Source organism: Hibiscus syriacus, unplaced genomic scaffold (assembly GCF_006381635.1).
Source record: "Hibiscus syriacus cultivar Baekdansim isolate YM2019G1 unplaced genomic scaffold, ASM638163v2 tig00113721_pilon, whole genome shotgun sequence".
Taxonomy (NCBI): Eukaryota; Viridiplantae; Streptophyta; class Magnoliopsida; order Malvales; family Malvaceae; genus Hibiscus; species Hibiscus syriacus.
The window spans coordinates 944,001-960,158 of NW_024063468.1; the positions used below are offsets into that span (position 1 = coordinate 944,001).

Sequence of the window (16,158 nt, forward strand, 5' to 3'; positions counted from 1 at the left end):
TTAGTTTTTCTATTGGTGGTTTTGTTACAATTATACTAATTTTCTCTTGTTGCGGTCGTCTTTGGGTGGAGCCCGAAATTGGCCTTCGACTTGAAAAATGAGTGTTATAGTCGTCACTGATCACTTTAAAAATATTTAGGTGGATCGGACACCATCTTACCTGATCTGCGTTGTACCAGAAATATGTCGGGTTCGGGAGTCGGTTACGGTCAAAGAAGGATTAGCACCCTTGAACCGCCCTTTCGATACCAATTAACTTGTCGGTTGCCTTTAATTGCGAAAATTAAAAATTTAAATTGAAATTTAAAATTCAATTCGAATAATTACCTTTGATTAGTTGAAAAATCTCTTAAAAAATGGTCGAAAATGTTATACAAAAAATAACAAATAAATGTTAAAAAAATCAAAAGAAAAAAAACATAATAAAAACAATAATAATAAATTAAAAGAAAAATAAAAAAAGGAAAAAAAGTTTAAATCCCTCACAAACTTCATCTCTCGTCTTTCTCGTTCTTTTTGACAATGTGATCATTACCAGTTCTAATGGACCGCAGGAGTTTGCATGGAGAGGAACTCGAATGATTTTCCTGCTCTCTCGAATTCCAGCATGCTAAAAGCGACTTCACAGCTCTGAGAGACGATGGGCTCAGGATCCCTAGCAAATTCCTTGAGCAGCGCTACACTTCGATTGTCTGCACTGGAGCCGAGAGCTTCAGCGGGTTCATGTCTAACCATTGGGTGTTCACCCACATTCCTCAGTATATTGCTAAGTGCAGCTGAAGCAGCTTTATTTTGCAACTGACCCAAGACATAAGCAACCTCATGCTTCAACAAAACACTTTTGGTTCCCAAAGAAATTAATAATGGCAGAAACAGCTTCCTCTCTACCATGGTTTCGGAGAGCAAAGAGAGTTGAATACCTCTCGTACATGCCTCTTTCCTCATCCAATAGCACCTTCCGAAGTTTATCAACAGATGAATGAGATGGAGCTGCTGCAACAGGGTCAACTGACAAAAAAGGTGACGTTTCTATCATTGATAATTTATCATCAATACTGCTAGATTTTAACTCCTCAATTCGCACGTTTCCTGAACTTCTGGAGCAGGATCTAGAACCAAACTATTCTTCAAAAGAGGAATGTTACTCTCTAAACCAATCGCAGCAAGTGCTTCAGCTGCCTCATGACGAACAATGGGATGCAAAGAAAGGTCATTTAGAACAGCTTCTAAAGCAGGAATAGCTTCAGTATCTTGCATTTGACCCAGTGTAAATGCAGCTTCATGAGCCAACAAATTTGATGAATCCCTTGTGACTTGAATGAGAGCGTTGCGAGGGTCAGGGCCTTTGAGGTTGTGAGGAGAGCTTATCATCCGCCGCAGCCGAAACGATGAATAGGCGCCGGTGGGTTTTACATTGCGGGAACAAGGTAATAGGCTTTTGCTTTTCTTTCAAAGGCTTGAAATGGAAAAGATGAGTTAGGACTCCACCTTTCACATTTGGATCGGATCTGCAGGCCACGGGAATTCATGCTTCGTCACTTTTCGTTTGTGCCCCCTTCCCCTTTTTGATCAGAAGACTGTTTTTATATTAAAAGCACAGACGTTTCCCAATCAAAAAAAGAATAGTTGATATTTGCGTGGCCCCTTAAAAAGCAAAAAAGAAAATGAGGTTTTGTTTTTTAGAAAATGAGGTTTTGTTTTTTAGTTAATGGGGTTGTGGTGGTTGTTGGGTGGTGTTTGTGAGAAACTTGGAAATGGGGTAGTGGGTTGGTTTAGTGAGTATGTATTTGGTTTATTTAGTGGTTTAGGTGATTATTTTAGGTAATAATTAATAATGATAATAATAGTAAATAAATAAATAATAATATTTAAAAAAACCTAGATAAAAACAGGTGTCTACAGCTGTCCCTCTTTGCGCATTCTTGTGTTAACAAGGATAGGACAAAGACGAAAAAGACAAAAAGATTTTGTCATGTTCTCTTTGATTTGGGACTTTATAGTGTTTGTTGTGACACTAAGTCGATCCATTGGGCACGATATACTTCGTCGTGAAGTTGAAATCGTGGATGGCCCCTTCGTCATGAAGTTGAGCCTCGAATTGGATATCCTTCGTCGTTAAGTTAAAATCCAAGGGTTGCATTGCTGCTTGTGGGTACAATATCTTCCGTCATGAAGTTGAAATTGTGGATGGCCCTTTCGTCGTGAAGTTAAGCCTCGAATTGGATATCATTCGTCGTGAAGTTGAAATCCAAGGGTTGCATTGCTCCTTATGGGCACGATATCCTCCGTCACAGAGTTGAAATCGTGGATGGCCCATTCGTCGTGAAGTTGAGCCTCGAATTAGATATCCTTCGTCGTGAAGTTGAAATCCAATCTAAAGATGAATGTTGTTGGTGAGCACAATTCCCATCGTCATAAAGGTAAAACCGTGGATGGCCCCTCCGTTGTGAAGTTGAGCCTTAAATTGGATATCCTTCGTCGTGAAGTTGAAACCGTGGATGGCCCCTCCGTTGTGAAGTCGAGCCTTGAATTGGATATCCTTCGTCGTGAAGTTGAAATTAAATCTAAAGATAAATGTTGCTGGTGAGCACGATTCCCTTCGTCGTGAAGTTGAAACCGTGGATGGCCCATCCGTTGTGAAGTTGAGCCTTGAATTGGATATCCTTCGTCATGAAGTTGAAATCCAATCTAAAGATGAATGTTGATGGTGAGCACGATTCCCTTCGTCGTGAAGTTGAAACCGTGGATGGCCCCTCCGTTGTGAAGTTGAGCCTTGAATTGGATATCCTTCGTCGTGAAGTTGAAATCCAATCTAAAGATGAATGTTAATGGTGATCACGATTCCCTTCGTCGTGAATTTGAAACCGTGGATGGCCCATTTGTTGTGAAGTTGAGTCTTAACTTGAATATCCTTCGTCGTGAAGTTGAAATCAAAGCTTGTATTGTTTCGAGTCCAATATTCTTCGCCGTGAAGTTGAAATTGGCTCTGAATGAAACTGGGAAGCCCCTTCGCCGTGAAGTTGAGCTTTGAATTGGATATCATTCGTCGTGAAGTTGAAATCGTGGTTGTGTGGGCACGATATCCTCCGTCGTGGAGTTGAAATCGTGGATGGCGCCTTTGTCGTGAAATTGAGCCTTGACTTAAATATCCTTCATCGTGAAGTTGAAATTGTGTCGCTTTGAGTCCAATATCCTTCGTTGTGAAGTTGAAATTGACTCTGAACGAGACTCAAAAAGTTGTTTTGTCGTCAGACAGCCGCCCCTTCGCTGTGAGGTCAAGCAACCACCCTCAACTTTTGAATGTGCTTTTGAATCGAGTATCTTTCGTCTTGAAGTTGACACTTGACTCAAAAAGCTGCAAAAAATTATGTATGCTAAAAATGATAAATGTGATGTCTAAGATGCATGCAACATGAATTAATTCTTTTTTATCTCCTGGATGGAGCCTCATTCTTTGTCTGTTTGTTCCTGCATGTGGAGGAAATGCCTTCAGAAGATCTGATAATTCGCATCGGGATGTTGAATCCCCAAATATGCCCCAATATTCTATATTGAATCTTCAAAGATGCCCCCATTGTTTCTCATTTCTTGCTTCAGCATTGATTCTAAGCATGGGTTTTGTGTCTGAGAGTCACATGTCATTTACCAAGATCCACTCTAGAGAGATTGTCTTGTTTAAAAAAATGCTTCTTTCTCTTTTATTTTCAAAGTTCTGAAAATATCAATTAAAAGAGTTTCGAAAAATGTTTAATCAAAAGTTTTGAAAATATTGCCCCTTTCACGGTTTTACAATTGAAACGAATCATAAAACTAAAGTTGATTGGATATTAAATAATTAATTACATTGTTAATCCCTTAATAAATTATAGCTATTTGACAAGTGCCAAGATCAAAGTTATCTTTGGTAAATGGTTAAACAAGGAAAAAAAGTTTCAGGTTATTGTGTTTGGTCAACGATTTGGTATTTTTGTTTATTCGATTCTCAATGGTTTTATGGGGTAGCTCGCATGCTCCTTTACTGTAAGTGTTCTCCGACTCCCAGCTTTCATGGTCACACTCAGATTGTGCGATGACTTATCAAGGAATTTATATATTCGAGCTGCCTTTTTAGGTTTTCAACTCGAATCCTCCTTTGGTTTCAAGGCGTAATCAGAATCTACTTCTTGAACCCCCCTTTGTTTTTTCCTCTATCATGCATTAAAGATTTTAGAAAAATTTTTGCAAATAAAGATTAATCCTGATGGGCGGGATGAAATATGAAGATAGTATCTTCTGGTCATAAGTCCATGTATGATTAAAAGAGACTTTTAAGGCACGTAACGTAGGCCATGGTTCATGGTTATGAAATAAAAGGATAAATATGCCCAAATAAGTATTTCTGGGTATTGAACCAATGATCAATTCATTCTGATGCCTTTAATCCTATCTTGCTCAATTTGAATATGCTAATATGTGTTTCTCTTGATTTTCTCTCGATGCTACATGAACTTCGAGTGAAGTGATTCTAGAATGATTGTGCTTGATCAATCTCATAATTTGAATCTCGATGCGTCATTTGAATCGAGAGAATCTTGGCATATGTGTCTTGTTTTCTTTTTTCTTTATTTTTCCTTTGTTTTTGCTTTTTTATTTTCTTTTTGCTTTTTTCTTTGTTTTTCTCTTTTTTTTTCTTCTTCTCTTTTTGTTCTTGATTGGATATTCGTACTTGGCACTTGGTTCACCTTTTGGCATCTCCTTGGATTGATGTCTTCACTCATGTGAGCAGATTTCTTTCACCTTGCCCCCCCAGTGTGGAGGGTGATCCTTGGTTAGGGTTGAATCAGAAGAAAAATACTATAGGCTCAAAAGGGACATAAGGGATATATATTTTCTCCTGTTGTGAAGCGATAAAGAAAGAAAGTCGTTCATCATTTCATACATGGAAGTCTTCACAGAAGAGGTATCCCCATGGGGATAGATTTTTAGGATTAATTTTATTCACATGAAAACAGTGTAATTAATGCATGATAGAATTATTTAGAATGAATTCTTCTTTCTGTTCTTGCTCTCAACATGTCTCAATGTTCAGGCTCCCTGTTAGATGCCCCAAGTTGTGTCTTAGAAGAATGCTCATGTTCAAATGAACAACTCAATGCCTTAGGTTTTAATGGTATAAAAATGTCGATTTTGAGTCTAAAAAGACAATGGTGTGATTTTATTGACTCAAAGAAATGTATGGGTATGACTCTTTGTGCATCAAAAAGATAAAGGCAATGTTCAAAAGTTTCAAAGGGTGATAATATAAAAATCTGGTCTTTTGGTAATGACCATGAGTTATTTTGGGTAAAGAATCAAGGTACTTTATTTTGTGGTTTTTAGACATGATAAGATAGGTCTACTCTTGTCATATGTCAAAAATCTATAATTCTTGAAGAATTAAAAGAATCCTCAATTCATTTAATATTCAAAGAATTAAATATTAAAACTCGTTCAATTATTCCACCTTAAAAGGTAGCATAACTTCAGTCGTTTAAAAGATTAGGCAAACATGAAAGATCAAAACGTGTTCAAACAAGACAATGCTCCCCAATGTAAATGGTAGATGCAAATCCCCCTTCTTCGATTGTTCATGCCCCTGAATCCATCAGGTTTTGAATCTTGTGCTTCAGTGTCTTACAGTTCTCAGAGGAATGTCTAGAGCTTCCCACACAGCTTTAACATCATAGCCCTTAGGATATGGGGACTCTTTTCTCAGATCATCCTGGCAGGCTGTCCTACAATCAGCTGATCAGGCTCCCACTGTACTGATTTCAATTTTTTTCTTTAATTTTAAAATCTTGCTTCATGTGGTGTCATGTGGTTAAGAACACTTCATCGAATCCTCCATGAAGAAATTTCATGTTTATGAAAATGCTTAAAAATGAAATGTAGATGCAAAATGCAAAAATGCATGAAATTTTCGAGGCATTGATCCGAAAACATGTATGTTATTATAAATAATCTTTATTGGGACAAAAGTTTTTTATCTTTTAAGAGACAAAAATATTCAAGGTATATTCTAATTAAATCCTCTAGACCCCGAACAGTTTCTAACAGGTTGACTAGTTCTATGCCTTTGTCTGTTGTCGGTTGAAGACCCTGTCGAACCGCTCCGGCTTCTCTGGCTAAACCGTACAAGTGTTGAGCTATTTTTTGTACTTGTTTCAAGGAGTCTCGAATGACTACATCTCAGGCTTTCATCTTTTGTTGAACCGGTTCCCGACGAGTACGTCATTAGAGGCCTCCATCGAAAGGAAATACTTAAGTTTACTTGCTTGCTTCTTGAATTCCTCAACCATGGCCTCTAATTTCAGCTGTCGTTTTGTTACCCTGCTCTTGTTGTCTTTAAAGGGACTCTCCAGGTTAATAGCCTTTTTCGCGTCTTGCCCCTATAAATTTTGCCAACTCAAAAGGTCGACTTTTGATGTGCTCGATGTAAATCCCGGTCTGTTCTGATTCCTTTGCAATGCAGCAGAGTGGCACATTTTATTGCGGGTACCACGCCTTTTTGGTTGAATTGTCTTGCAAATTGTCTCTCTGACCATTGTTGGACCTCTGCGTTTTTCACCTCTTGTATTACAACCCTTTTGTCCATTAATGCAAATTATTTAGGTTTAACAAACACGTTTTTTGTAGATTAACACCTCTTTTAAATGATGTAAATGATAAAAAATGTAAAGAACAAAAATGAAAGGAAAAAGTTAGTGAGATAAGGATAATAAAAAAATGATGAAAATTAAAAGTCTACCCCACATGATATCTACCCCATATGCTTATATTCCTTCCCGGACATGATCTCTATCCTGCATGTTAATTTTGAACTAGTCCTAACCGCATACATTTCTAGTTCACATGCTTTGAACATAAAATAAAGCAGGAAATAATTCAGATATCCTAGGGTTTGAAATGAGGTTTTGGGTGGGTTATAATTCCCTATAGTTTCCGGTTTAGGTTCTAAAAAGGTACTCGAGTTCTCCTTGCTGGTGCCCCCTTTGGCTTGTCATACCCTTAGTCCTAAGCCCATTACAAGCTTGTGTAGACTAAGTTAAACTCGAGAGGAAACATTCTCTTATGCCCGAACAGTGAATAAATTCACACGAAAACATAAGGTATATGAATCTCGAATGCTACTTGCTAGGTCCGCACGGTAATAAATTCACACGAATGCGACGCTTTCACCCCCACTTAAATAGGGTTTGGAGCTCGGGTATAGAGCTTAAGATATAAACTTTTCAAAAATATGAAATCATTGAAAAAATATGGCAATGCTTCTTTCTTGTTGTTCTCCAAAGATTCCCTTGGCACATATGCAACATACAAATTCTTCTTTGCTGCTGACTAGAGCTCGGTTGTCGGTTCATTTCTGAATCTCTCCCAACAGATTTCGCCTTTCCAATTTAGAACCAATGATGCTGCCAGATTTTCAGTGTCCTTGTTTAAAATCTCTTATATGTACTAGGGTTTTATTTGTTTATGTATACCATCTTATGATGGTCAAAACAGGCAATGTTGTGTCTACTAAAGGGATTATTGGAATGTAGATGCTTTCATTCAGTTGTATACAGATTCTTCTCTTCTAAAATTCAGGATTTGTTCCTTTCATACTATGTGATGTTATGTACAACTTATAAGGATTTAAGTGACCATCAGTTAATACTCATTTGCAGCTTGCAATGAAGTTGCAGTAAGTGTTAAAGCACATTACAGTGATTATGTGTTTGACCAGAAGGTTTCTATAAAGCCAACATTACCTTTTATGTACGTTTGCGCACCGATATTATTGCAACTGCAATTAGAATAAATACCAAAACTTGTTATCAGAGAAAAGCCTTGCAGTCAACATGAAATTGTAAGTGACTTATGTATTGTACAATAGCTCCTGGCGAAAACAATGCTAGAGTGAACATATGCAACCGGCTAATCTGGTCAGTCGAACCCGAGTTCTACATCTACCTTTACTCTTTATTTTGAGTGTGAAAAAGAATTAGTCGAAAAATCCTGGGGTGTCAAATTGGAAATTTGGATCGAACTCCACTTGATCGAGCGAGAAATCCAAGTCCATAATTGGATCAGATTCAGAATTATGTGTATTAAGAATCCCTCCGAAGTTGCTCACTGGAGATTGCGGAGCTGAAAAGTAGTTTAATTCAGTGTAGCAGGGGACATAAAAGGTGAAGGAAAGTTGCTTAAGATCTTGTTGTTATCAAGTACTCCTGAAGGTGAAAAACTAAGGTTTTCACTCTTTAGCAACTCGAATGATGTTGAAGGAAACGAGAAAGGTGCCATCTCTCTATTGTCTAATCCCTCTGTATTGACCCTTAGGCCGTTTTGAAGACTCGAGAGGATATCTTGTGATTGCAATAGTTGGTTATTGTTATTATTAAGGTTGGTCGATTTATGTTGTGATTTTCTGGTGATGCAGGTGGTGGAACCGCCTGGTTTCCATGGGCACATGTGTGAGCTCCCCTGTAAGTCACCTCAAAGATGGTGAGATCTTCTTCCGATCTCTGGACTTGCTTTGTTGCCCAACAATCCTGCGTGTGCCGGTATGTGCATCGGTAATAGCTTCTGCGAAAGTATAAAATAGGATTTTTACTAATCAATATAGTGTTTAGTCAATGATCAGGTCATCTCAAGTACGATAAGGGAAAAGGAGTTGTCACCTAGGATATTTGGCTCCCATGATGTCTTTTTGGCCGTATTTTCTCCAACTGTAGCCATCATCATGAGTCCCTTCCAACAGGCTTTCGGAAGTAATTCTCACCTTGTCCGTCGATCTAGGCAACATATTTCTGAAAAAACCCAATTCCAAAAACAAGAATCATCAGCATCAAATGAACAACATACACATACAAGGAGCACAACTTGTAGCTTCCGAATTCACCTCTTCTGTGAGGCATCTCTGGTATCCTGGTTACCCTTATCCAAATCATCTCTCCGAGAGCCGCCATCGATGGATAGAGGCGACTGTTGCGGCTGCTGTTGATCCATAGACACAGGGCCATTGAATTTCAAAATCAGAAGAGCTTTATCATATGAAGATAAAATCTCTTGTACAATCAAGTCCCTGGATTCAGCAGAAGACGCTGTATCCAAATGCAACCTTAGCTGTTCCGCTAACTCCATTCCTCGAATCAGCTCGTTGACCAGTGTCCCCTTCTCCCAGTTCCATATATGCTCCATTTTTCTTTTTCGAAACAGTTCTCAGAGAAAGATATATTGTAGGAAAATTTGGTTATGAAGAACAGAAGCAGAAGCAGCCAAAGAGACTGAAAGAAACTGACTGGTGAAGAGCAAGAAGCAACAACAACCATGGAACTCCAAAATTTGAACTGGGGCTTTTAAAGGAGGAAAGAAAAAGGCCGTGGGAATGTAGAAAGTTTGAAATTTGACTGAAAGAAAACGAATTTAAAAAGAAAGAGGTCTGAACTGCAAATTCTGACCAATTAAACCTTTGTAAAACGGACGCTTATTTGTCCTTTTTATCGGACACCAATGGTAAAGGTTCAGGAGAGAGTCAGAACAGAAGCGAAGAAATTCCAAACCATATTCCGAGTTATTGCTCTGTTCTTTCCGCTTTTATCCATGTGGGCGAAATATAGAGCGCTTACGAGTTACGTGCACTGAAGTTTCCATTTTTATAATACATGCATGGTCCTTCATTCTTCACGTGCTTAAATTTTTATTTTCCTTTCATAGTTTTTTAATGGTGGAATTCCATTTTTCTTCTGGAGTCACAACTGTAGTTTTGAGAGCACATGCAAGGCATAACTCTATGGTGTTTTAGCCATAGTGGAGCTACCCTGACCCCAAACTCGCTTCATAAATTTCATTCTCATGTCAGGATCCCTTTTAAAATTGTTATTCTTCGACATCTTTTCCGATCACTGTAGATACCAATGAACTCAACTCATCGTTTCTTTATCACAATATAAGTTTAAATTTTTCAATCTCTCGTTAACACTCATGAAACTTCAACCTATAATTTAGAGAAAAATGACTCTTATCTACAAACTTCAATATCACTATGAATATATTGCTCGACTCCTTTTTTATCTCTCTATTGTTATGATTTGAAAAAAAATGATTAAATTTAAAAGAAATAAAAAAAATTAAGATAAATTGTGATGAGAAATATTTCAGAAATATTTTTATAAGTTGAATGTATAACGATTTTATCGCAAATTTTAAAAGTTAAATGTCTTGTATAATTTCATTCATTATTTAATGATTAAGTGAAAAAAATGTAAAATAATGTCAAGGTTAAATCATCAAATTAAAAAATAGTAAACAAAACAATTAAAATATTATAAAAGCTGGTTAGTTTCCCTCGCGAAGGGCTATTGGCGGAAGGAATTGGTCATCCTCTCTGAATATGACAGACATATTCAATGAATTTGAACGGAATTCAACTTTATGAACTAAATTCGTACGTGTTTGTTGGGTCTTCAATGTGGAACTTCCAGATTAGACAAATTAAAGGGTTTCTTTTTTATTATTTAAATTCGATCCACTAACACTTCGCGCAGTGGGTTTACATTTGTCCAGGGTGGGCATGGGCATGGGTAGGGTTCGGCGAACCCGACTCGATCCGAAAATTTCATATATTACACCTAACGATTTGACTTGAATCTAATCCAATTTTTTTAGATAAAATTCGATTTCTATCCGACCAGACTTAAAATAATAAAAATATTATTTTTATTAAATAAAAACAGTGATTTAATTAAAAAAGACATATATAGAAGGGTATTATAGTAATTATTACTAAATATATAAGGTAAAAAAAATTTGGGTCGGGCCTGTTCGGGTATTTTTTACCCTAAACTTGAATCCGATCTGATCCAAACATCACCTTTAAAAAACCCGACCCAACCTGAACCAGAAAATTAAAAAAAAACTTAACCCGATCAGATCAGGTCAGATCAAAACCCGTCGAGTTCGAGTACCATGCCCAACCCTAATTATACCTCAGCAAAAGTGTAATATAATTCCACATAAACCCCATGGCTCTAGTGCAAACATTTTCAAGCTTGACAATTAAGTGATCCAATGAACAAAGATTTTATCAACAAGTTTTTGGAGATGCTTTCAACCGTGAAATTGAAATCGTAGATAGCTCATTCGTCATGAAGTTGAGCCTTGAATTGGATATCCTTCGTCGTGAAGTTGAAATCCAATCTTGTATAAGTTGCATTGTTTTGAGTCCAATATCCTTCACCGTGAAGTTGAAATTGACTCTGAATGAAACTAGAAAGCTCATTCGCTGTGAAGTTGAGTTTTGAATTGGATATCCTTCGTTGTGAACTTGAAATCCGATCTAGAAATGAATGTTGCTTGTGGGCATGATATCCTTCGTTGTGAAGTTGAAATCGTAAATGGCCACTTCGTTGTGAAGTTGAGACTTGAATTGAATATCCTTCGTCTTGAAGTTGAAATCCAATCTAAAGATGAATGTTGCTAGTGGGCACGATATCCTTCGTCGTTAAGTTGAAATCGTAGATGGCCCATTCGTTGTGAAGTTGAGCCTTGAATTGGATATCATTCGTCGTGAAGTTGAAATCCAATCTAAAGATGAATGTTGCTGGTGGGCACGATTAGAAGAAGCAAAAATTTAAAGTAAGTAGTATCCAATTTTTATCAAAAATTATACTAATAGTTTTTTCATGTTTTAATAACAAAATAATTAAAGTAAACATATTCATTTGATTAATTAAAAATGAAAAAAAAATCAAGCTAACAGTTATAAAATTAGCTGACCCTATTCCCATATGTAATGGGGTAAGGAGGAGGTAGGGTAGTAAGATGCCCCTAACGCTAGGTTGAGAGCAACTTCCGTGGAAGACCTCCAGCAATTATGAATTGTCCACCGTGGGACTCGATCCCACAACCACAAGGTTAAGAGCCTTGTACTCTACCAACTGAGTTGGACAGACAATTCCTAACAGTTATAAAATAATGTATAAAAAAGCGTGATCAAAATTTTCACATTAAAACTACGATGTTTACAAGATTACAGAATGTAGAATATAATTTCCATTAATTTCGTGATGTTATACACCTTTCAATTGTATTTTATATATTTTAATAATACATTAAGTCAATGCTTTAGTAAGTCATAGTGTCAATAATTTTAATGTAAATATATAACGTATAGTCTATAAATTGTATGTAATGTAAGTCACAGTCATTCTTTGGAAGAATGGAAAAGGGTTCAAACTTCAACGTCTAAGAATTTAACATCAAACAAAATTGTGTATATATACCGATAATAAATCATAATCGAACACACCGATGATTTATCTGAACGGTCGACTGACTTTGAGTGTGGGATTTATCTTATATTATTCTTAATATAATGGTTTCGTTGACAATGTCTCGTTGACAATGTCTAATTGACATCTGATGAGGTACAAAAGATAATTAACTTGGCACATCTTCTTCTATGATTATAACTATGGCCTGAAGAAATTAAACAAGATATTATCCATGGAGAAGCAAGAAACAAGCAAGATCTGCTGCGTGACTGGAGGTTCTGGCTATTTAGGTTATTGGCTCGTTAAGAAGCTCCTCGAAAAAGGCTACACGGTTCATGCAACGATACGAAACTTGGGTTCTCTCTCTCTCTTTCATCTCTCTATATTTATGTGTTTTTTCTTTTCTTTTCTTACAGTTAATGAAATTTCTGATGATAGTTTGAATTGCAGATGATGAATCCAAAGTAGGGTTTCTAAAGTCCCTGCCTGGTGCAGCCACCAATCTGGTTTTGTTTCAATCTGATATATACAATCCCCATGAGTTCAAACATGCAATCCAAGGGTGTGAATTTGTGTTTCACGTGGCTACTCCCATGCAAACAACAGATACTCAAAGCTCGCAGGTTTATTGATTCGTCTTTCTCCTTTTTCATCTAGTTAGATAGATAACCTTTGAAAATTATTATTACATATGCAGGAAATCATCAAAGCAGCGATTTCAGGTGTGAGAAGCATCGCCGAGTCATGCCTACAATCGCCGGCCGTAAAACGAATCATCTACACGGCTTCAGTTCTAGGAGCATCGCCATTGACGAAAGATGGGTTCAACGTCAACTCTTGCGTAAACGAATCGTATTGGAGGCATTTTGATGTTGCATCCACTCATGGCCTTCAGTATCTGCGGATCAGTAAATTTTTTCTGTTCACTTTTCCACTAAAAATCACACTAATTCTCAGGTTAACAAAACTTTTAATTTCCTGTGATGTTATAGACGTATACCGTATCAAAAACCTTGGCGGAGAAGGAGGCATTGAGGTATAACGGCGAAGCTAACACTAACGGCGGCAAGCTAGAAGTCCTGAGTCTAGCTTGTGGGCTCGTTGGAGGAGAGACTCTTCTTTCCTTCGTGCCATCAAGTATGGCTGTCATGATTTCGCAGCTCATCGGGAACTTATCCACTTTCGTGGCGTTAGAATATATGGAACAACTCCTGGGATCGATCCCTATTGTTCACATCGACGACGTTTGTGAAGCTCATGTGTTCTGAATGGAGAAACCTTCCATGGCTGGCCGGTTCATTTGCGCCGCTGCAAATCCGACCATCACACAAATCGCAGCTCATTTTCGAGACAATTATCCACAGCACCAGATACCACAAGAGTAAGTAATCTCTATAATATTAATACGTAAGTTATATCATATTGATTGAATCGTAATGGATTTTACAGGCTGATGGGGGAGGAAAAGGAAGGCATTGCATGGGACAAGAGTAAGTTGGTGAAGATGGGTTTCGTGTACAAATACGACATGGAGAACATATTGGACGATAGTGTTAAATGTGGAAGGCGACTTGCCGTGGTCGTCTCTCTTAATTGTTGATTGTTGTTGCTTGTATGTTGAAGCCGATAAATATGCATCGGTGATCAACAAATAATACATAATATGTTGGGAATTAATCTTAAAACTTGTTATCAAATAAATGAATTTTATTTTTTTATTTTGGATAAGTCAAGAAATTCATTATACAAGAGAATAGCAGCTGCTACAACAAACACAACCAAGGTCAGAAACCACACAATTAAAGAATTCCCACTTAATACACAACCTCCCAGTCATCATATCATTCTTATCTATACAAGATCTATACAATATGAATGGGGCAAACTCCTTTACACAATTCACTATTGTATCAACAGAACGAGAAGCCCCTAAAACGCCTGTAATTCCGCTCATCCCAAATGCCACAAGAATAAGAACAAGAAGAAAACAAAAAATATCTCGTCTCCCCCCTCAACTCCGCAAAGACCACACAACACATAAGTAGAAATGCCAAACCGCCCAAGCTTATCTTTAGTCGACAGTCCATCTAAGAGAATCATCCAAACAATAATAGAAAGCTTAGAAATATGAGAAGGAAATTAGATAAGCTTATGCCACTTCACCTTCTTCCTCCTATTTCTCACCTTGTCCCATATCCTCCTACTACTGATCACCTGCCAATTCCTACTGTCAGTAAATAAACTCTCGCTTCTCCCCTCAGATTTAGAGGCAGCACAATGTTAAAGATAATTCACAACACAACGTTAAAGATAAAATAGTGGAAAAAGAAAAAAAATATAAAAATTTTGCCACTATCAAAAGAGTGACTCCAAAACTTTCAATGATATATAGGAATATATTCATAAACTTGAAGATATTATTAAATAAATATATACAACACAATCAAAAGGAATATTCAATTGATTTATCACCAGAAGAATGCACTTAATAAAAATGTTAAAGCCTTATTAGGGAACAACACAGGGATTACTATAAGGTTGAACCTGGGCCGGTGACTCCATGACTTACATAATTGTCGATTCTCTCTTTCGATCAATAGCATATCGTCCATTGAGAATGAGATTCTTTTCAGAGAAAAGTGGTTAGATGCCCACTAATAAATAAATAAATAAATAAATAAGGAGTAATCCATTAAGAAAGAGAATCCAATCCACCATGCCTATATATATACTGTGCTCCGCACAAGTTGGTCATCAAGCAATATCAAACTAAGAGAGTTCCAGAGATTATTGCAGCAATGGGTTCTTTGCAGTGCCACAAGACCACCGAGAAAGGCTTGGGCCAAGGATATTATGGCGGCGGTTCCGGTTGGGGATCCCAGTCGAACCAATGCCAGAATGGCTATTCAATGTCTTACAGTGAACACGAACGCCATGCCCAAATCCGCTGCCCCACCTATGGAATGAGCGAATCCCACACCGCTTACGGATATGGCAAATCTCATGGCACCCACGGAAATGCAATGTCGAAACCTCAAATCCACGGTCATCATCATCAGACCAAGCCTGGTTATGGCTATGGCCATGACGGAACCAACGGCCATGGGAAGTTCAATAACCATGGAATGCAGCATAGCCCGCCGCAACACGGCGGCAAACTGTCAGGCCACGGAAACGGGTACAGGAAGCCCCAAACATATGGCCACGGCGGAAACATGACCTATAGAATGACCGAAAACGAAACTTGCGAGTATCGTAGCGAAGTTTACTATTCCAAACAGTCGCACTACAACAGCGGAGGCCGTGGACGCCTCGTCGGGAAAGGCACCCAGGCGGTTAAGGGTCTGATAGGGAAGATAAAGAATGGCCTTTCAGGTAATAACAGCAGCAGTGACAGCGAAAGCGACAGTGATGACGAAGGTCACCGGAAGAGGACGGTAATGATCTTACTTTCCTAGAACATATAAACGAATCATATTAACCTACATTGTTCTTCAGCTGATCAGGTTTTCTTTGTTAATGATTACTATTTGTTTTCTCTATTTGGGTTGGTTTACAGGTCTGCGTAAGCAAGGTATTATGATGGAACTATATGCAAACATGGTGAAGATGTTGGCGATATAAAAGCCAGACGATATAAAATAAAATCGCCATGGGAAGGAATGAACAAAAGAATAATTAAAGATCTCTCTCTGTGTCTTGATGTTTCAATATGTAATGTATCATGTATGTGTAACAAAAAATCAGTAATGAAATATGATACTATTGCTTAATGATATAAGTTTACCAATAAAAACTTAATTATACTGATATAAGACCTCTGGCTCTGGATGAGTTAAGTTAGTGCTTTGTTAAATTCTCCTGTATATACTTTTCAGTATGA

At 37.6% G+C, this 16,158-nt stretch overlaps 1 protein-coding gene and 3 pseudogenes across 1 annotated transcript; 2 read left to right on the plus strand and 2 right to left on the minus strand.

The window, feature by feature from the left end:
• Positions 1 to 538: 538 nt before the first annotated feature.
• LOC120186953 lies at positions 539 to 1,371 on the minus strand (annotated as a pseudogene).
• A 6,284-nt stretch (positions 1,372 to 7,655) lies between these two features.
• Positions 7,656 to 9,203, minus strand: LOC120186901 (annotated as a pseudogene).
• A 3,284-nt stretch (positions 9,204 to 12,487) lies between these two features.
• Positions 12,488 to 13,877, plus strand: LOC120186903 (annotated as a pseudogene).
• Positions 13,878 to 15,058: 1,181 nt separating this feature from the next.
• LOC120186812 (hornerin-like) lies at positions 15,059 to 15,956 on the plus strand. Its single transcript, XM_039190654.1, has 2 exons — positions 15,059 to 15,712; positions 15,835 to 15,956. Exons 1-2 carry the CDS (start codon positions 15,074 to 15,076, stop codon positions 15,856 to 15,858), a joined length of 663 nt encoding a protein of 220 aa, XP_039046585.1. The 5' UTR covers positions 15,059 to 15,073; the 3' UTR covers positions 15,859 to 15,956.
• The last annotated feature ends 202 nt before the right edge of the window (positions 15,957 to 16,158 follow it).

What these genes read in the sequence shown, in the direction of transcription:
- LOC120186812 (XM_039190654.1), top strand. Translation starts at nt 15,074, where the DNA reads ATGGGTTCTTTGCAGTGCCACAAGACCACCGAGAAAGGCTTGGGCCAA. An exon ending in AAGGTCACCGGAAGAGGACG is followed by an intron (nt 15,713 to 15,834) that starts GTAATGATCTTA and finishes GTTGGTTTACAG; the next exon opens with GTCTGCGTAAGCAAGGTATT.